At 44.2% G+C, this 21,348-nt stretch overlaps 1 protein-coding gene across 1 annotated transcript in view; it reads left to right on the forward strand.

The window, feature by feature from the left end:
* Positions 1-10,208: 10,208 nt before the first annotated feature.
* Positions 10,209-21,348, forward strand: part of Vangl1 (VANGL planar cell polarity protein 1) — a 52,819-nt gene continuing 41,679 nt past the window's right edge. The window contains exons 1-2 of the mRNA XM_027940217.2: positions 10,209-10,310; positions 19,136-19,342. Coding sequence (XP_027796018.1) covers positions 19,272-19,342 — 71 coding nt within the window. The 5' untranslated portion in view covers positions 10,209-10,310; positions 19,136-19,271. The remainder of the gene's footprint in view (positions 10,311-19,135; positions 19,343-21,348) is intronic.

Below are 21,348 nucleotides of genomic sequence, written 5' to 3' on the forward strand. Positions count from 1 at the left end.
ATTTTTTTGAAAATGACACAGAATTGATGCAGATGTTTGATTTCCCGACAAGGACATTAAAATAGTTATTATGACTGCAACCAGTGTTTTCAAATATCTAAGTAGAAAAATGAATGATACAAAAGAGACCCCCCCAAAAAAAACAAAAACAAAAACAAAAGAGACCCAAATAAAACTTCAAGGATGGAAACTACAATGTATGAAATGGAAAAATGCACTGAAAGAGATTAACAACCAATTAGTCATTGCAGAAGAAAAGATTAGTGAACCTGCTGGTGACTAATTCTTTCATATTGGGAAGGTCTGAAAACTTCTATATTTCATCTTCATTTTTTAAAGATATTTTTATTTGATATAAAAGTATATCTTTGTATCAAATTATAAGTTAACTTTTTTTTTTCTTTTAGTAACTAAGTTTAAAGATTGTTCCGTTGTTTTCACTGTCTCTGATGATAAATTTGCTGTTATTCTTATCTTCCTTCTTCTGTGGGTAATGTATGTCTTTTTTCCTTGTCTTTTTCCTTTGTTACTGGCCTTGAGCAGTTTGATTTTTATGGGTCTCAGCATCACTTTCTTTGTGTTTCTTGTAGTTTATTAAACTCCATGGATCTGCTAGTGCATGATTTTCATCATATTTGGGATTTTAGAAGCTATTATTTCTTCATTTATTTCCGCATCCTTCTCCTGTGGTAACTGCCAATACATGGATCTTACACCACTGCAAGTTGTCCATGACTTACTGAAGCTCTGTTCACTTTTTATTTTGATTCGTTTTTCTCTTTGTGTTTCATTTTGCATAAGTCTCATTGCTAAACCTTCAAACCTTACTAATCTTTTTTTTTTTTTTTTTGAAGGGTCTTGTTTGTTAATTCAATCTGGTGTGACTTTTATTTCAGAAATTGTAACTTTCACCTTTAGGAGCTCAATTTTCTTTTATATCTCCCATTTCTCCACTTATCATGTTTAATATTTCCTTTGGCATCTTGAACATCTGAAACACAATTAAAATGATCAGTTTAATGTGTTTTACTACTCATTCTATCACCTGTGTCAGTTCTGGTGAGTTGCAACTGATATATTTTCCTCTTCATGATGGGTCACATTCTTCTGCTTCTTTACATGCTTGGTAATTTTTTCCATAAGATTCCATTTGGTGTACATTTACTTTGTTGAATGCTGTATTCCATAAATACTCTGAAATATTGTTCTGTAATACAAAGTACTTGGAAAACTTTTGCCACTTTCAGGTCTTACTTCTAGCTGCATTTGGCACAACCAGAGCAGCATTTAATCTAGGGCTTTTTTGCCCCACTACTGAGGCAAGACCTTTCTGATTACATCGCTCAATGCCCCATGGATTATGAGGTTTTTCAACCTGGCTGATTATCGTCATTAGGTATTATTTAATTTCCTGTGTGAGTTTCTAGGTATTTTTCTCTCTTGTCCATTCAGGGGATACTTTCCTCTCACTAGTAGTACTTAGTTGAATTCTTGAGGGGAGCTCTGTAGGTTTCTAGAGTTCTCATCCCCTGTAGCTTTCTTCCCTGTCACTCTAGCCTGCAGACTCTAGTGTCTGAGGCCTCCTTGGAGTCTTCACCCCACCTCTTCAATGCAAGGGGAACACCAGGTGGGTGTGCCTTCCCTGCGCCTCAGCCTGAAAACCTCAGGAGCAAGCTTTAAAGGCTTTTACAACCAAAAGAAGCAATTTTGTTATTTCTTGGAATTTATGGTTTATATTTATTTGTATTTCAGATTCCCCCCTCCCTCCCGGAGGGGCACACATAGCTTTGCAAAAGGATGATTTTTTTTGAAGAAAGAAAGATAGAAGGAAAGAAAGAAGAGGTGGTGGGGCGGGGTAGGATAGGCAGTGATTCCTGATTAGGAAAGAAAATAGAAATACACAACAAAAACTAACTGATCTGTGTTAGTTATCTATAACCTGGGTGGCAGGAAAGTTCTGGGCTGAGAATCAGAAGACCTGAGAGTTCAGCCTCAGTCTTGTAACCTTAGGAAAGTCATGACCTATTCAAGATTTTGTAAAATAATTACTTGATAGTGTTATTATCAAAATGGATAATAGATAAAAGATGGTCTTCACACTGACTGAAATATTGGAAGAACAAAAAAGAAAAAAAAAACTATTAACCTCTTCTCTCTGGCCAATGGTAGAGTCCTCAAACCAGCAAAAATCTGATAGAAATCCCATTTTAAAATGTACATGTTTTAATTTCCTGAAATGGGGAAGCCAACAGATCAGGAGACAATGCCATTGAATAGATAATTCCCAAGAAGAGGAGACATGCCACACCATGAGGGCCACACAGGGGAAGCCCCAGAATGTGGGCAAGCAGTTGTACTGTGGTATCTGTGGGAAGAGTCTGGTTAGGCAGTGTAGGACTGGCTAGTTGGAATAATTTCTGCAGGCTCTGGGGGAAGATACTGTGTCTACTTCTCTGGCACCTGGCCCTGGGGTGATTAAGACAGGGGGATAGTGTGGTCTAGAGTGCATGAGCCCCACAAGAGCCCAGTCAAGGAGGTAGTTGTGGTGTGGGTTCGGGACGGCTTAGTTTGCACATGGGAATTATGCTCACATGGGAGTGTTTAATATCTGCAGGAATTAGCTATCCCTGGGAGGGGCAGTGCCTCTGGGTCAGCACGGTCCTGATGTCAAAGCATCAGAAATATGGAAAATAAAAAGGCAGGATGAATACCAACCCTAATTGCTAAGATGAGCTAATAGTGTTGACCTACCATGCCCAGACTCAGCTGTCTCCTCCTGCAGCTCCCACAGAGACCATCTGTGACTCAGGCAAGAGACTGGACCTGCTTGTGGGCAGGGGCCCAGGCCTTCCTTCCATGCCTGCTTCTGCTCCACAGCTAGGAGTCTGAACCCGGGCCAGCAGCTCCAGAGGCTGATTCACCCTTGGAAAACGATGCCACCTGGTGTTAGTCCAAATAGTTAGTTTAGCACCATATGTGGTGTGTTATTCAAGTGTTTCTCATAAATAGTTAATGAATTACTGATGATGATGCCACAGACTAAAATACAACATTAAAGGAGAAACATCCAGGTCCCCGAAGGTATCATTAGCCTAGTCCAGCTCTGCCCACAATTAGCTCTGAGTCTATCCTTTGCACTCCCAGGAAAATGGAATCATTTTGGGATTCCCTAGCAGCTCAAGGTCATGTGCATTGACTGGTGTCTTTATTGGGCCCTCTGCCTGGCAGCTTAGCTTATATTCCTTTCACTGATAACAAGGCTGCCCAAGTACAGGGCTTGATTGGAGGTTTGGCATGATCCTGAGATCTGAGCTCTCTACCTGCCTGCCTGCCTGTCCCGGCCTGCAGAAAATTGTGGGGGAACCCTAGGGACTGGCCTGTCCTGAGAATTAATGCACTTGGTCCACAGTCTATGACTACTATTTAGGCCTCCAGAAGCCTGGTGATTTTACATGGAACACACTTGTGTCCTGTCCCCAGACTGTACATCCAAGTCCAGGTTAAGCTATTTAATAGAAAATAAGACCATTTCAACTGCTTTTTAAAGTTTCCACTTGGATATCCCACCTTTATCCCAACTCATAGAAGAAAGAGTTCTTAGTCATAGGAGATACTTCAGAGAGCACCGTGCCTGGAATCCTTTCGAGGTCTTTGGTCCCATTCAAATTGCTTGCAAAAAAAGATGGCAAATGTGTAGTTCTCCATGGTTTCCAACCCATTGGCAATCAGATTCTCAAAGACACCCCCCCCCCCCTCAGGAGCCACTGGACACATTTCTTACCTGGCCTGACTCCATCTCCTGGCCTCCTGGTTCCATTAGATCTTCTTGCCTCCTATTACACATAAAATGCTGAGGCTCCCTGACCTGCTGCCTAGTGGGCTTCATCTGTGCAATTCTAGACCTTCCTTCCATCTGTGCTCTTGATCACATGCCCCCTGTGCCCTCCATATTACTCCTTCTTTTTAAAACTTTGGACCTTTCTACAGTTATTTCTCCCTGGTCTATAAGAAGGCTTAGGACTTCCTATCTTGAAACAAAATGACAACTGCGTTACCTCTGCCATGTCCCTACCTTTTTTCTCTGCTTCATATAGTCGCTGTTTGTCTCCTCTCCTCTTTTCTCCACTGCATTCCCAGCTATGAGGACTATCCGAAACCTATATTCACTACCATTAGCCTATCTTGTCCTGAGTTCTAAACCCACGGCCAAAAAGCAGAACCAGCTTTTGAATTAAACAGGAGCAATCTGTGGTCAGTTAACCTGGGTTCAAAGCCTGGTGCCACCAGATAGCAGTGTGTGATCTCAGGTAAATAACTGAAAACTTTTATTCTCTGTAGAGTGTAGATGATATAATACCTACTTAATGGTTGTGCTGAGAAATAAAAAAGACCTGTAAGATACTTAACATGGTGCCTGACACGTTACATGTAAAATACTATTTTTACAACTGCAGAGGTACTTGACACTCCACATGCTTAAGACTGAACTTACCTTTTCTCCTTGAACCTCTTCCTCTTCCTGGTTCTCCATTTGAGATTGATGTTTGGCTGCAATGGCTGCATTAGCTCAGGCCCACTCATCACCTTGGGCCTCCTATATCTAACCAGTGCTCCCCTGCTTCACTTATCCCTCCCACCAAACTGCCCTCATAAGATAAGCTGAGTCAAGTCAGCTCCTCTTATTCCTCTTCATCCACACCCAATGGCTTCAATGGCTCCCCACTGCCTACTACATGAAATTGACACTTAGGGCTCCCTGAGCTCTGGTCTCTGCCTCTCTCTTTCAGACTCTGTCCACCCTCCCACCCATCCTATCCCTGCTTCCTCTATATTCTCCCCAGGCTAGACAGGTGTCCTAAGGAGCCCTCCCACTTCAACACCTGGTTCCTCCTTTGCCTTCCCCCCCTGCAAACATCAGTATTTCCAGCATCTACCCCCCCCAAACCTGCAGTTCTACAGCAGCCTCAAGGGGAATGCCCCTGTCCCTGCGCTTTACCAGCTCATCACTACTGCACACAGCTGTCAGTGAACCTGGGCATTTGTTGTCACAGGTCTGTGCATTTGTCAGAATGCCCTCTTCCTCTTTATCTGCCAAATACTCATAGTCTCATGGTCACAGCCAGAAGCCATACCACTTCTGCAGGATGAGCTGGGTCCTCCGTCTCTCTGCTCCCATGATGTTCCTATCCTGCCCCTGGCTTCTGTCACAGCACTATCATATTCTACTGCAAGTCTCTGTTTACATAGCAGCCTCTCCCAGGAATGCCTGAGGTCCTCCAGGAGGGGGTTGCACACACCCTTACCGCCCCCTCTCCTGTGTCTTTTCTGCTTTGCTTTCTCCTTAGCCGTCATGCTGCTAGGGAGGACATGTTTATACTGCTCATCTATCCATTTCTCCCCACTAGAATGTGAACTCTATGCGTGTAAAAGCTTTTGTTTGTTTTGATGTGTCTCCAGAGCCTACAGTAGTGACTGGTACATAGTAAGTGCCCAATAAATATTTGCTGAATAAAGTGTTGGATCACTGATCAATGTTACTTTACCTAACTTTATCTCTAGCAGCTTACATTTTGCTTGGCACATAGTAAATACTAAGCATGGATGTTCCTTGATGTACCTTGAGGTGACATCCTGATAAACCCATTATATGCTGAAAATATGGGAGGCTCAAAGTGTACTTAATATACCTAAAATGCCAGACATAGCTTAGCCGGGTTTACCTTAAATGTGCTCAGAACACTTAAGTTATTCTACAGTTGGGAAAAAGCATCTAACAAAAAATCTATTTTAGAGTATTGGCTATTATTAGATATATGTATCAAAAAAAAAAACCCAAAAAACAAAAAACAAACCTATGGCCACATAGTACACTGTTCAGCTGTTCACTCTCTTGATCATGGGGCTCACTGAGGGTCCCCATAGACTGCTAGCCCAGGAAAAGTTCAAAATCCAAAATTCCAAGTATGATTTCTATGAAATGTGTATTGCTTTTGCACCACTGCAAAGTTGAAAAATTGCAAGTAGATCTTAAGTCAAGTTAAAACCCTCTGTCTGTATCTGTTCTTGGATGAATGAATACTTTATCATTTTGCTAGCCTGTTTTAAAAAGTTCAAACACTCCTACTTTCTAATCCTAGTCACTCAATTTTGATGGCTCTGTGTCTCAGGATAAGCCCTTATCTTGATTCTGACTGCTCTGCTCCCTGCCCTGGAGTATATCCCAAACATTTCTCTCTCCCTACCCTCACCCACACTTCACAGAAATACTACTGACCCATTGACTCAACATGAAGACAGTGAGTGCTTGGGTTAGGCCAGTTGCTCTTCCAGTGCCCGTCTTCCATCGATGAATATTTCATTTCTCTCTTTTCTTAAGGTGAAGACAAGCTGACTCTCCCCTAGAAATCTTTCCCTGACCATTCAGGCCTGTGTGAACCCCTTTGGGCACTCATGACCCATATGGTAGCATCTCATCACAACTTTATTTAACCACTAAATGGACATTACATATATGTAGATTTTATAGACAATGGCTCTTTAAAAAATCATCGCTTTTTAACATGTCAAGCATTTGCATGGAAATCTTTCTAATGTTTGCTTCACTGCTTCCCTGTCTTCTTAAATATAATACTGCATAGAGAGCATCCCTCTAGGCTTTTCTAATGCAGGCTCGTTCCTGGTAGACTAAATGTTTTCCTGTGGTATGGTCTTGTGCCAGGAGGAATACCTGGTAAAAGAAAAGGCCATGAGCATTGGAATCAAATGATCCTCATAATGACCCCCTTTGCAGTCGCTGGTGTCCCTCTGAGATCAACTCTGACTCCCTTCTTTTTTATTTTTATTTTTTGGTACCAGGGATTGAACCCAGGGCACTTAACCACTGAGCCACATCCGCAGCCTTTTTTATATTTTATTTAGAGACAGGATTTCACTAAGTTGCTTAGGGACTCACTAAATTGCTGAAGCTGACCTTGAACTTGAGATCCTCCTGCCTCAGCTTTCCAAACCACTGGGATTACAGGCGTGAAACACTGCCACCAGCTTCTGACTTTCTCTGAATGTGTTTCTAATCTATAAGAGACTTAGGAATTAGATAATGAAGGTTATTAGAATTGCCTGCAAACTCAGTGTACAAGTATTTAAATGTAGGTAAGAATCTCCTATTGATAAGTGTATCTGCTTTAAAACATAGACTTCTGTAAGTTAATTTGTTGATCAGAGGTTTTTTCTCACTGAACTCCCATTTGGGGGCTTTCTTCAGAATTCTCGGATGTCTAACTTTTCAGAAAGTATGATTTTAGAGCACTCAGCCTTTATATGTTACCTCTTGTTAGCTATCTTATGTGCAGCTGTCAAGATTTTTCAACTAGATCATTCCCTGGTTAGGTTATGAATTTCCCAAGGGCAAGAAGTCTTTGATAGTCATTCATTCCTTTGCTAAGTATATTTTAAAGCAGCTACTATGTGGAAAGATCTGTGAAACAAAAAAAGGGGGTGGCAAATAAGACATGATATTTACACATTATTGAAGAGATAAGATTCAAATAGCCAATACAAGGTTAGAAAGTAGGCAGAAAAAATCAGAGAGTTTTGAGAATTTAAATGGAAGAAGAGACTATTCTGTTTGGGAGAACTGGGGAAGGTTTTGTGTAACAGGTGACATTTGATTTGGGTCTTGGCAATGTGAAGAATTTTAGTAGGTAGCATTCTAGACTTCGGGAAAACTATGAGAATGGCAAAGAGGATGAAATATTCACATGCAAGCATGGGATGCAGTCATGCTGAAGAGCACCCACTACACAGGATCTCTCCTCCCCAGTTGAGTTTCCAGTAAATGGATGAGTGAGACAAAGGAGTGGCAGACGATGCCCACAATATTACCTTTATTATTGATTTAGCCTAAGTTGGAGGACTCACCTTTAGGGGAAAACCAACTATGGCTGAAAACTGCCACAGGCAGTTTCTCTAGGTGATACTGAAGCTAGATTCAAAGATAGGTAGTTAGTGTAGTTAGGTAAATCGGGTCTAACATGGAGTAAAATAAAGAAAATGGAGGCTGTTATAGAGAATGGAGTCCAGGAAACCAGAGCAACACTTGGGGAAATTGAAACGTTAATGTTCCCAAGACCCTTAGAACCCATTCTAAGGAACTGTTAATGAAACAGCTCCTAGCTGTCTCCCACCTTTTGGACCTTCCCACCTGCATTCTATCACTGAAAGATAAAGGGAAACAAAAGACCTGAGTGTGGGAAAGCTGAAAGAAGACCTAAGCTATAAAAAAAGGGAAGACCTCCCCCTTCCACAGATTCCGCCTTTTGGGTCCCCTTCTTCCTCCTGGGAGAAGTCCTCTCTGCTGTCCTTTAATAAACCTTCTACTTTCCACTCTACACTTGCCTCGGCGTGCGTCTCTGGTGTTATACTTCAGCATTCGCGGAAGCAAGGACTCCTCACCGGTCAACAGCAGTAACAATATCTGACAATCACTCAGTGCCCCAGAATATTCCAGTGCTAACCTTCTCAACTTTAAAATCCAAGATTGTTGGATAGAAACAAATAGTAAATGGTATTTAAAAGTGACTTTAATATTTTAAAATAGTTTGAGATTACACTTCTTTCCCACAAAAACATTGTATGGTGACTAGAGGTAATAACTGAAATAAATTGAAATTACTTTCCATGAAAATTCACTGAGGACTCTATTTTACAGCAGCATCACAACTTGAGTTAAAAAAAAAACCTGCTTAATTTTAAAGATTCTTAATGTCAAAATGAGATACTTTTGGCAAAGCTCCACAATTTTACACCCAGTCTTGGTGGACAGTCAACTGGTCTGACTGGGGGGATCTAGCTCTGCTGGAGTCTGCAGCATCTTCTTCAGGAGCCCAGATAGGTCAGGTGTGTGGGTGCAAATGGTCTGGGGTACCAAGGGGGGGCAGTGGATCCTGATCCTGGGAGTGGTGAAAATCAGTAAAGTTGAACATCTGGGTTTCCGCTTAGGATGTGTAATAGATAAGGGAGAAATGAGTGCAAGAGGGGATAAGAGAGAAGTGATGGGGGATTAAGGGTTGATTGGGGCTAAAGGTCCCTAAGACAGTCCAGGATGTGCTGAGGTTTCCCAGCCTAAATGTTCACAATACTCCTGTAGACAACGCTTGCAAATTCAGCAGTTCATCATACACTGCCTCCACTAGAAAATTTTGTCATGGCAGCAACTCTGGGTCCAGCTAGATCTGACATACTTAATCTGGATCCCTAACCCTAACAACACAAGGCAACTAAGAGTGCAAATATTCACGAAAATAGTCGCCCACTGCTCCTCGCCTATTGGGCATTTCCACTTTTGGTAAATCTCATCACAATCCTGCAAGGTCCACATTAGCATCCTTGTCATTTTTCAGACAGGGAAACAAAGGTGCAGAAAAAAAAGTAGACGAGGTTGAATCAGCACAGAACCTTGGACTACCTGTCATCAGAAATGTACTCTTTCAGCAATTTCTAGGAGACTTGAAGCAGGGAGTGCCTGCTCTGTTAGGGGAGGAGTAGTGACAGCCTGTAGTAGTGTGAGTGTGTATGGCTATTTATTTGTGGAGTCATTTCTTGCGGTACTGGTGCGTTTAAGTGTGAATACTATGTGGATTGAGACGTGGGTGTATATGAATATTTGTGGGTCAGTTATTATAATATGTGTAACTGAGAGTGTGTCTTGGGGGGCGAGGGTGGTGGTGGAAGTTAGTTCCTGAGCCTTGTGAATATGTGGGCCTTATGTGAAAGCAAACGATTTGGATTTTGTGCATAATTCTAATTATGTGTGCATTTGTGTATGTGCATGAGCTTGGGAGTGCAAGCCTGTCGGGGACCTGGGGTGGAGGGTAAATCCCTGGGTCATGAATTCGTGATGCATGTGAGTGTATGCCAAAAAAAAAAAAAAAAAAAAAAGAGTGGGTTGCTGGATATCTGTCCGTGTTTGAGTGTGAGTGTGTACATGAAGGTGAATGTATGTAAGGGGGGGGTCGTCCCCGGCCCCCGTGTTAGCGAGTGTGACTGCTCTCCAGTCGGCCCCGCCCCCCGCTGCAGGTGGGCCGGGCCCGCCAAGGGGCCCGCAGCGCTCGCAGCTCTTGGCTCGCGGCAGCGCTGGGCTTGCAGGGCTGGGCTGGGGCTGCGGGGCGGCGCCGGGACAGGAAGCGGAAAGCAGCAGTGCAGCGGCGGCGGTGGTGGGGCTCTGCCTCTACAAGAGCCCAGCACAGGCCGCAGGGACGCGGCCGCTGTGAGCCGAGACCGCGGGCCGCCGAGCCCAGCTGGCCAGCGCGGAGGTGAGTCCCGCGGGAGGCCGTGCGCGGCGAGGCGGCGGCCTACGGGCAGACCTCGGGTGGGGAGATGCCCCGTCCGGACTCGGCGCGCCCCTGCACCCTCCTCCCGCACTCCCTCCGCCGGACTCCGATCGCGGTTCGCGGCCCTCTCTTCTCTGGCCGGTGGCTCCCTTGGCTTCCTCCAGACCGCTCCCGGGTCGTGCTTCCCGGGACCTCACTCCTCCCATCCCTGCACGGGGCGCCTTCCCGCCCCTGCCCTGCGCTCTCCATTGCACCCGACTCCAGCGCGTTATCTTGGACGCCCCCCTTTACCCCTGGCTGGCCTTTGGGGTGCGCCACTTGGGTGCGCGTGCCGGCCGCTAGGGAGTGCAGAGCATCGATGGGGGCAGTTATCTGGGCCAAAAGGGGTGGGGACTCAGCGGCTCTGCGCTCCCCAGGATCCGGGCGCGCACCGGGGTTCCCACCCCTCTGCCGGACTGGACTTGTGTAATCGCCAGCGCCCGGGTGCCACCTGGCCGATCGCCAGGTACCGGGACACAGCTGGCCTGTGTTTCACACCTCCCTTGCAAAATTGAGCCAGCCGGGAGGCCTTGGGGGGGCGCGTCCGGTTGCGCATCGGAGAGCGCAACAGGCAGGTAGGAGTTTACTTTCAAAAAAGCCGGGGTGGAGCAGAGTCGTGCCGGCCAGTCTCTGCCGAGATGTTCCTATCCTGGGAAGTCTCGCTGCGCTAGGGTAATGTTCGCCACTGGCAGGACCTCATTTCCTCCTGCAGCCTTTGAACTGCCCCAAGCAACGCGCCCAGAAAAGTGTGAAGCTTTATAAAAATTTAAACGCGTCGGTGGTGGAGGTAGAAGTGGGGCGGAGCCGCGGCCTGGCGGCTGGCGAGAAGCTGGTGAGACTTGCAGCCCAAGAAATCTGTTGCTCAGCTTTTACACTTCCAAACCAGGTATAATGCCCACGCCTTGAGAAAGAGATCCTTGCCGTGCTCCTGGGGTGGTGTTAGGGCGGGGTGCGATTGTGTGGCCAGTACGTGCAGTTCGTTAAAGCCCTTTTTTGAGGGGGCTGTGGTTAGAAATGGATGTATTCTTAAAGACTTATTCCAAAAGCTAGCAAGCTGTAGAGAATCTGGTGTTTTCACTGACATGTTTATAAATTTTACAGGGTTGCTGAAAAATATTACAACTTGTGTCACCAATCAACAATGCTAATTAGCATTCTCTTTCCTGTGGGTGGGTTGTTTGATTACACAGCTCCCAGGCTCTTTAAGGGAGATGGCAGAAACTGTCTGAATCCAGGGAGACATAATTAGCTATTTTATGTAACCACTAATTAGAGTTTTTTGAATTAAATCAATGTGATATGGTTGGGGCTTTGATTTGTTGGGAGGAAACTGTTCTATTCTGCAGTTCAAAGAAATAACACCCTTCACCTATTCGTGAGCGTTTAGCACTTCCAAATGTGGGTGACTCCTAATATGATTGGTGAAAACACCCAGTGTGAAATTTACACTGTTACAGTGTTGGCAGTGTGACTTGGTTGCAACTTAATTTGTAAGTAAAATAGGAGAAGAATTCTGAGAGTGGCATATTTGCAAGGGCTGCATGCCAGACAGTGCATTTTATTGTTTTATGTGTTGAGCAATAGGCAAAAACCATAAAGGAAATTTAAAGTTTCCTTATAAAGCAACAATTCCAATGTCATCCTTGTCTATTGAAAAATTAATAAATGCTGAATGAGGAAAGTACCATCTCTTTTATCCTCCTAATACATACACATACCCTGTTAGCTACTCTAGACTTCATCTGCTGCTTGGCTTTGATGGGCCTTCATCAGGTTGGATTTTAGTTGGAGGTCTCTGTCTTTGGGTTGTGGGCCCCTTAAGAACTAGAACTATTTGAGATTCATTTCTTTTCTACTGAACTACCCCCCTATCCCGCTCCTGACTAACACCCCTTGCAATGCTTAGTTAGGACACTGAAGCTGTGAATAGAAGTTGAAATTGCAAATTCTTTGTGAGGTTATAATGTGGTTTGGAACAATTTATGATTGTTGCCTACCCTCCTCTATGTAAATAAACAGATCTGGTAATTGCTACATTGCTATAAATTTTCCATAGCAAAGAACACACGTTCTGGAATTAGTCTCCCAAAGTTCAAGCCCTAGTTGGAGCACATACCAGGTGTGTGACCTTGGTTTCCTTAACTGTGCCATGAAATTAATATTTTATCTCCCTTAAAGGCTTGTTATGAGAATTAAGTGAGATACTGCATGCAAATAACTTCTGAGAGTCTAATATATAGTAAGCACTTGATAAATGTAAGCTGTTAGACTATAATTGCCATCATCTCTCTGTAAAATGAACTGGGGCATGGCTGTATGTGGCAGGAGACTGGGGCATGGTGCTCGGTTGTTCTTCATAGGTGGCTTGCTTGCGAGGCTGTGTTTCTACAAGCAGTCTTGGTCTCAGTGAAACCTGCTGAAAAGGCATCTGCATGTTCTGCTACTGTCTGTTCCTGCCCGCGTTTTCCTGAGTCCCAGCTATTGCACAGTTGTCATTGGACCTGGCACCATAGAACTCAGAGAAGAGCTAGTTCTCATGAAATTGTGTTTCTTTTTTCTGTTGTTGTTGCCTCTGAAGCTGAAAAGTCTAGCAGGGGCAGGGGGTTGCTTACAAACAAATATCCATTGTAGAGCCTCAAATGCATTTACCTTTCACAGCTCTTAGAAATCTATATGCAGCAGTTGGAGGCATTTCAGAAGTAATTAATGATTTAAGCCAGGAGCAGTTATTCTGGGAAGGTGAGTTGAAATCATTGGCAATACAGGTAAAAGGAGGTTGATATTTTCTCTCCATGTGAATAGTGGCCCAGAATCATTCATTTATAAGACTTCTGTTGCCATGAAAGGATTATTAGGTATGTCACAAGTGCCACAGGCCCTGTAGATCCTCATGCCAGTGACCTGGACAGTGTTTTAGGACACAGGTTCAGAAAAATGTTTTCTAGTTCTTGTCATCCTTCTCTGAACTCTTCCACTCAACCTTGTGGTCCTCCAGATACACCCACACCACGTTCTCTAATGTATCTGACATTCACTTCCAACCTGAGGAGGCTTGCAAGGGGCAGAGTAGAAATTATTAAATTACTTAGCCACAGTTAATAATAGTTGTTCAAAGTTGACTATCAAACCAAAATGATACACGTAAAAATTCAATGAAAATGGTATGTTAAGTCATATGCCACTCAAAGGTATTCTTCCTAACCCAGGAATTTCACTTTACTGAATTTATAGTCGATGGTTGTGCTTACCCTGTGCTTGGTAGTGTTCTAAATGATTTTTTGGAATCATTTCATTTAATACCCACAGTAAACTTATAAGGTAAGTGAAAAATGTAATTCTGTTATCACAGTCGAGAAACTGAGGAATGGAAAAGTAGCTTGCTCTGAGATCACCCAGCTAAAGAGTACCCTGAGCCAGGATTTGAATGGCGATGGTCTAACTCCAGAATCTGGGCTCATAAGCTAGTCTTCTCTGGAGGAAAAGTTGGCTCTAAACAAAATTATTTAAGTTGTTATTTTCCCCTTGAGGCTTATATAATTAAAAGTGTGTGCTTGGAGCAAAATATTCACTTCAAAATATAAACAATAAATCATGGAGTGAACCCTTAGAATTCTATGTATGGTAAAAATAAAATATTCAAAGTAATGCACATAGTATATATAAACACAGTTGATACATAAACTGTGCTTTATGCTTTCCCTTGGAAATGCATCCACCTCTGGGAGAGCAGGCTGACTCTTGAAGTTCCGTGTACATCTCTGTACCTCTTGCACAGTTTATGTTCTACCCTCCCAACCAAAGCCCCCTTAATTACTTAATAGCTCTAGGCAAAGCTGTTGATGTTTTTATAATTTGCTTTTCATGAAGATTAGCTTATGTTTACCACTGTCATTACCATAACCTATTATTTCCCTCATGATTTTCTGAGCACTGTTTTTCTTTCAAGTCAGAAGTCAGGTGTATTTTATGTGAGTGAACATGACTTTAGGGGAAGATTCTATTTGAGGCCACTGACCTTTTCTTGCTCTGAATAAAGGGTGGTGAAAGAGGTCCTTTGGGCCTTTTTGCCTGGGAATTCCAGAATTCAAGGCACTTCCACTAAGAAAAAAAGCACCCTGTGCACCTGTCTAAATGGTGTTCCTCTTGCTGGCATGCGTTGTAGCTTGAAGAGTTCCCTTCCTGTCCGGATGTGGGCTTCCACCCCTTACCAAGCAGTGCCTGTAGCTTCTAAGGGGTGGGTGACAGGAGGGTCAGGATGCATCTGGAATATGAACTCTGGTGTGAGCCAGTGGTGTGGCTACAACTCTCCATAGTTCTGACACCACTGCTGTATCTACTTCTGCAAGGATTTTTCCACAGTGAATATATGCCTCTGTGTCCTAAGATCTGCTGCAGAACCCAGTATTCATTTAGCAAACATTTATTGGATACTGATTATATTCTAGGAACTGGAGAGAGAGTACTGGAAGTGGTTCCTACCCTGTGAAGCTCATAGTCCATACAGGAGCCCGACACTGAATAACCATACAAGCAAAAGTAGGTAGAAATTTTGGGATAGGAAGAGTGCTGGGTTCTGGGAAGGGCCTGATTTAGATTGGAGGATCAGAGAGGCCCCTTGGAAGAAGCTATATTTAAATTCAGAGGAATTGGGCAAAACTGGGCATGTGAAGAGTGAATACCAGCAGATACACTGCATTCTGCCAAAGATAGGAGGCTGGAAAGAGCCCGTGCCTTAGAGGAACCTGGTGGGCAGGACATTGAGATCAAATGGAAGATTTTGTATTTTATTCAAAATTCAGGGGGAGACCATGGAGTTGTTTTAAACAGGGGAGTGATGTCTGCATTGTAATTTTAAAGGTCACTCTGGCCTCTGACTGCTGCCCAGCCTGGGCCAAACAAAATAGGTCATGTGACGGGTACAATAAGGAGGCAGTTCCAGATTTTAGGGTCCAAATTTTCTCCTTTGAATGACTCCATGCATTCAGACTGGTGCAGCAGCCTGTAAACTTATTACCCAGGGAAACTGATTCCTTTTTATACTTTAGAATCTTCCCTGATAAGGGATCCCTTCTGACCTTGTGTGAGTGCTGTCAATTCCTGGTGCATACAGGGAACTGTCTCATAAATATGTCTTTGCAGGGATCAGCTTTAGGATACGCTTCTTTATTAACTGGATCGAAGCTCTTAACCTGAGCTCAAACCCTCTTTTAAAATGAGTGCACTGTGGATTTTATTAGTTTGTTACCTGTTGCTTCTCCTTAATCCTCACTCAGATCTTAGAACACGAATTGGTAACCACAGTCTTAACAGTCTGACTTAGAAGAAGAGCCAGGTTCTTCACTGACTGGATTAACTGAGGAAACCCAGAGGTCTTGCTAAGGTTGGCGTAGTGTTACTGTGAACCAGCAGCATGAAGGTAGTACCCTGGACCAGCAGAGCTTAACAGTGGTCGGAGGTGTGGGATAAAGGGAAGTGAGTGTTCCCCAAATGGTATATGGTTGGGTTCATAAGATGAATAGGATGATGGTATCACTGCAGCAGAGGAAATTAGAAAGATTAGGCCAAGACTTGAGAGAGCAGCAGGGGGTGGTGATAATCCCAAATGGAACAAGAAATATCCAAGCAGGAAATATTCATCTGGGCTTTGTCCTTCAGGCATTATTTGTTGGGGACCTATATGATCAAAGTATGGCACAGCCTCCAAAGAGCCTGTACCATAGTAAATCCACAGATGGAGAATGATAATGGTGCATGTTTTGAGTGTCAAGGGATGACCTAACAGGAGAAGGGAGGACACGTTTGGAGATGTAGTAGAGGTACAAGTGCCATTGAATCGGAAGACAGCCAGGAGCAGAGTCCCAAAGGACAGCAGTGTGTCTCTGTCATTGCTATACCCCTCTCCTTGCTGAGAGTATTCTTTCATGGCTACTCTTTAAATATAGAGGTGAATAAATGGATCACCTGGGTAAGAAGGACTTGGAGAAGGATGACAGGTTTGATCTTTGGATTTGGCTCACAGCAGTCTCTGGGCAACTGCAGTGAGTTGCTTCCGTGGAGAGGTGAGGATGGAGGATTTGGTGGTGACAGGGAGTGACAGCATGTACAGATCCCCCTTTGGCAAGTATGGTCAGGAAGCGTGGGAGAGAAACTGGGCATGGGGGTTGGTAGAGTTAGGAAAAGCCTTTCCCCAGAGGGCACTTGGGGGCTGTGATTTCCTTTGAGAGACGTGCCTGAAGTTGCCCTAATGGATAGTCAAGGTTTTAACGAGAATAAAGAATGATGACCTTTGGCAGAGCGGGGGAAGAGAATGAAACTTGGGTTCTCTGAGCTAGAGGCTCCCCACCATTTAATCCTTACCAACGGCCCTTGAAAGAGAGTATTAAATAAACCTCATTTTATTTGGGGATCTTTGTGGATGGGTGGAACTTTGAAAGCTCAGATAGGTCAACATCTAACCTGTGGTGTCACGGTTGGGAAGCATGGAGACAGGATCAGCACTGGTGTGCAGAGCCTAGGCTGCCCGCCTCTTAGATACCCCTCAGCATTTAGCAAGAAAACATTCGATATTAGGGTGGAACAAGGAGTTAAGGATTATGGTTGAAAGGCAGAAATGAGTGTAGGAGTTCTGCACGGTTAATTATGAATCTGAAAAAGGGTGGTCAGTTTTCTTGACACATGCAGGTCAACAGGGAGTGGGCCATGGGCTCTCAGGAAAAGAGACTCAGTTCATTCCAGGCTGCACAGATTGGCTGCATCTCCCAAGGCTGGTGTCTGCCAGGTATGAAGCTGGTAAAAAAGCACCAAAACCTGGAGCAGAAAGGAAGTCAGACTGTAAGATGCTGAGAGCTCACTGGAACGCCTAGTGATAATGGTAGGAGATGGAGCAGGGAGAGAAAAAGGTGCTCTTGAAGTTTCCAGAAAGGTGGAAACTAACAGGAGCCAAACTAACATTTTCTTAAATGCCTGTTGTATTTCACATTTAATCTTTACAGTTACCCCCGCCCCCCAAAGAGGGTCTGGGGTGGGAAACCTGTGGCTCCAAGGTTAAGCTCAAGTGCAAAACTGGTTAGTAAGTGGTGGACTGCAGGTGAGCCTCAGGGTGGGAAGCCTCCCACGCAGGCTCTTCCCCCACGGCTCCTTCCCAAGCTTTTCTCTCACTGAGGACAAGGGGAACTTGGAGTTTGGAACCATTGAAGGGAGTGTTGATGGCCTCCAATTTTCATTCACCCTGTGCCTGGCCATGTTTGCTCATTACAGCCATCCTGCCATTTGCAAGTTCAGAGGTTTAATCATTTCACTGAGGTCTTGTAGCTAGGAAGTGAGTCAAGTATGGGGTTGCAACCAGCTCTGGATACTACAATATCTGCTTGGGTCTTCATGTTAGCCCTGTGAGGGTGGTGCCTAGTTGATTTATCCCTGTTTAGCAAAACAAGGCTCAAGAAGGCTAGTGGCTTATCCCAGGTTGTAAGACATGGCTGAGCTTGGGCTGGAACCTAGGCTTCCTCAGGGCTCGCCTTGGACTTCATGGCCTGGGAGAAGTGAAACGATGAGTCAGGATACCCTGGGTAAAGGAGGCTTACCCTGGGTAGCAGACAGACCTTGCACAATTAGTCAGGACAGTCTCATCCTAATCAGTATTCGAAGCCCTGGGGAGTGGGTTGGTGTGTGGTGATGTGACATGCAGGCCCAATTCATGCCCCAACCCGCCAGATTCCCTTCAGACACTTGTTGCTAGCTGGGGTCAGTGAGACTGGGCCTCCTCCCAGTAGGGGTAGGGGTATGGCATTTGCCACTCCTTTGTGTTTTCTTCACACTTATCTCACTGGCTGTGTTTGCAGTTTCAGCTTCCAGGGGCGCTGGAAGGAGGAGCCCTGTTGGGCGGAGTCCAGCTCTGGAGGGGTGCTGGGAGAGACAGAATTTCCTAGAAGTAAAGCTTTAGCAAGTGGGGACTCAGGAATGTACTTGGAAATGTTTCCGATTTATTTTTATTGCAAAGCAATACCTAATGAAAGTGTGGGGAAGGACCCAGGAGCCTGCAATCAATCAGTCATGGTCTTTCATTTTCTGATGTCCTCTTTTAATTCTTTTTTCTTACATAAGCTATTTTCTGTGATTATAACTGTAATGTTTAGACTCATCGTGCATGTGCATCTTCAATCCTGTGTCCTGCTTTGTGAATTTGTCATTCATCATAAAAGTCTCCATTCTTTATCATTATCACTTTGTACAGATATGTGATATTTCTTTGGTTAGATGAACCATGAGTTTCCTTACTGATTCCTTTGTTTGGGGCGGGGGGGGGGGGGCGGTCATTTAGATTGTTTTTAGCTTTTTAGTATTAGAGACAGGGAATAATTATTCTTCTTTAAGAATTAGCTCTTTAAGGTAAATTTTTAAGTGTTTGGATTCTTGAATTTAAGAGATAGAATTTGTTTTTAAATTGACATTTGGAAATTATGACCCAAAAGCTACTTCCCTAAGTATTGTTTATTTATTCAACTAACTGGCAGTGGGGGGCTGGGCATTCTGTCTAGCATTGGTGTGAGAAGTCACTTCCTACAGCTAAAGCCAGTGAGGGTGAGGCTGTGCTCAGGAAATGGACCACTGCCCTGGCTCTCCCACCACCCATCTTCCTGCTGCTGGGATGGGATTTGGCTCAATTGACACCCATCCTAGGCACCTGAGAAGAGGTGACTATTGTCCATTATCCTTCAGCCCAGTTAAGATTGGCTTTGAAGATTGATCCCTCTTTCTTTCCTCTTTCCCAGAATTTGTTCCTGGTGAAGAGAAGCTCCTCCTCTGGTTCCCAGACCCCTTGAGGCTTTAGGAACCAGTAGGTGAAATTATCTGCCTTGAAGGAGAAACAGCGCCTGCTCCTTCATCAAGAGGAAGCTGTTCATTGCTATGGATACCGAATCCACATATTCTGGATATTCATACTATTCAAGCCATTCAAAAAAATCTCACAGACAAGGGTATGTAAGCTGTCAATTGTTCCACTTTTCTGTTTGGGGAAAACTGCAGGCTGCTGGAGCTTTCTAGACTCAGTTTTCAAACCGCTTGCTTGCAGGGCTGTTCATGTTGGAGGTTCAGTCCTCCGGTGCATGAGAAGCTGAACACGGTTGACATGTGTTGGGAGTCGCTATACCACCAATTTACATTTTATAGCCACCATTACCGTTGATGACCTAAATTTCTCACAATTGGTTTTAAATTAAAGTTTCCCTGGCCGTGGGAATGTTCTTCATTTCTAGGTACTTCTAGATGTCAGTTTTACCAATAATGCAAATGAAAAGTTTAAAAACTTGTGCTGATCTGTGGGTGTCACCCCAGGCTGCTGACTCATTGTCCATGATGCCTTGCCATGAGGCTCACACGCAAACCCGCGTGATTGGCCAGGCCCCTTATTTCTCTTTGACTAATCTTCCAAGTAAAGCCTGGGTTTTGAAAGCACTGTCTGGGGTGATGGGGCCAGTTTCTCCCTCCTCTACAATGTGATGGCAGGTCTGCACTGGTATTCACAGGGCCTGCGTGTTACTGACCCACAGAGTACTTGCTGAGTGGAAGACGAGTGAATGATGGAAGAAATAAATTAATACATAGGGGGTGCTGTGCTGGTTGAGAGTAGAGCTGATGAAATTGCAGTGCTGCCATTTATCCTGTTCTCCTGATTTGTGATATGGGTACAGTGATCCCCTCCTTACAGCATTCTAAGAAGATTAAACAAGATTTAATCTTAATTTATGTAAAGCATTTAAACTAGCACTGTAGTTGGAGGTTGCTAACCAGTCCCTTGTCATGGCACCACGGTGTTAAGGTACCCACTGATCCCAGCCCAAGAGCCCACCATGGCCACAGTTCTGCACTAGCGTGGGAACGGTGGCTCCTGGTGTTTGTTTCCCTCTCCACACAAGCAACCGTTGCAGAGTGAGCTTTTGTTTTGTGCATCTCAAATTTGCTAATTTATTTATGAGCCTGGGTGGATCTACACACACAGAAAGAGATCTGTGAGCATATTCTCCAAGCTGCCAAGAGTAGTCGTTCCCAGGGAAGGGGGTCAGCCACAGATGGTGACTGATGGGACCTTCAATTATACTGTCTTTTTGTAGTTGTTCAATTTTTTTTATAAGTATGTCTTTTGTGATTAAAAAAATGAATAAGAAAGTACAAAGGAAAGGTTTTCAAAGATTATTTGATGATATGAGAAAAATGTCACAAGACCATGTTATTAAAAAAATGGGATTCAAAACATTGTGTCTTATATAGTTCTATCTACACATAATAAGATCAGTATTAATCAAGCCTGTCTCTGAGTATAGGATTATGGGTGGCTAACTTTCTTTTTAAACTTTCATTAATTTCTGAGTTTTTATACATGGCTCTTATAGTCATACATATTTGACCCTTTGCACTGGAGCCCAGGTTGGCCTTTCCAATCAGAAAAGAAAGCAGAAGTGCTCAAGTGTGGCTGCTGCAGGGGTGGGGCGAGGGAGCCTGCAGTCACATGCCAGAGCCCAGGTCCTGAGAGAGCTAGAAACCTCAGGTGATAAAAATCCAATCACAAATTTCCACCAGTGGGTGAACTTACCAGATTAGTTATGACACACCAGAAGCGGCTGTTTTGAAATATCAACTCTGGACCTAAGTGGGAAAAGCCACTCCCTCGTCAACATTCCGGGCTCTCCTCTTTCACGCCACAGTGATGGAAGTAGGAATTTGGGGTGCTTTTGAAACTTGGGGATGAATACGGGTGACAGCTCACAGGATTGGAACCAGCTCTGGCCCCTTTTGTCTACACTTGTATTCTGACTTCCACGCTTTGGGACCCTTTGCTGCTCTCTGCCTCTTGGAGACCCCAGAAATTGATAGCCCAGTTCAGTTGTGGGAACTTCCAGGAACTATAACTTTGTATTAAAACAACACACAGAACTCTCAGTGCCTTCTTGGACCTATGTGGAAAGTACTTGGCAAATGTTAATAC

This window comes from Marmota flaviventris, chromosome 10 (assembly GCF_047511675.1).
Source record: "Marmota flaviventris isolate mMarFla1 chromosome 10, mMarFla1.hap1, whole genome shotgun sequence".
Taxonomy (NCBI): domain Eukaryota; kingdom Metazoa; phylum Chordata; class Mammalia; order Rodentia; family Sciuridae; genus Marmota; species Marmota flaviventris.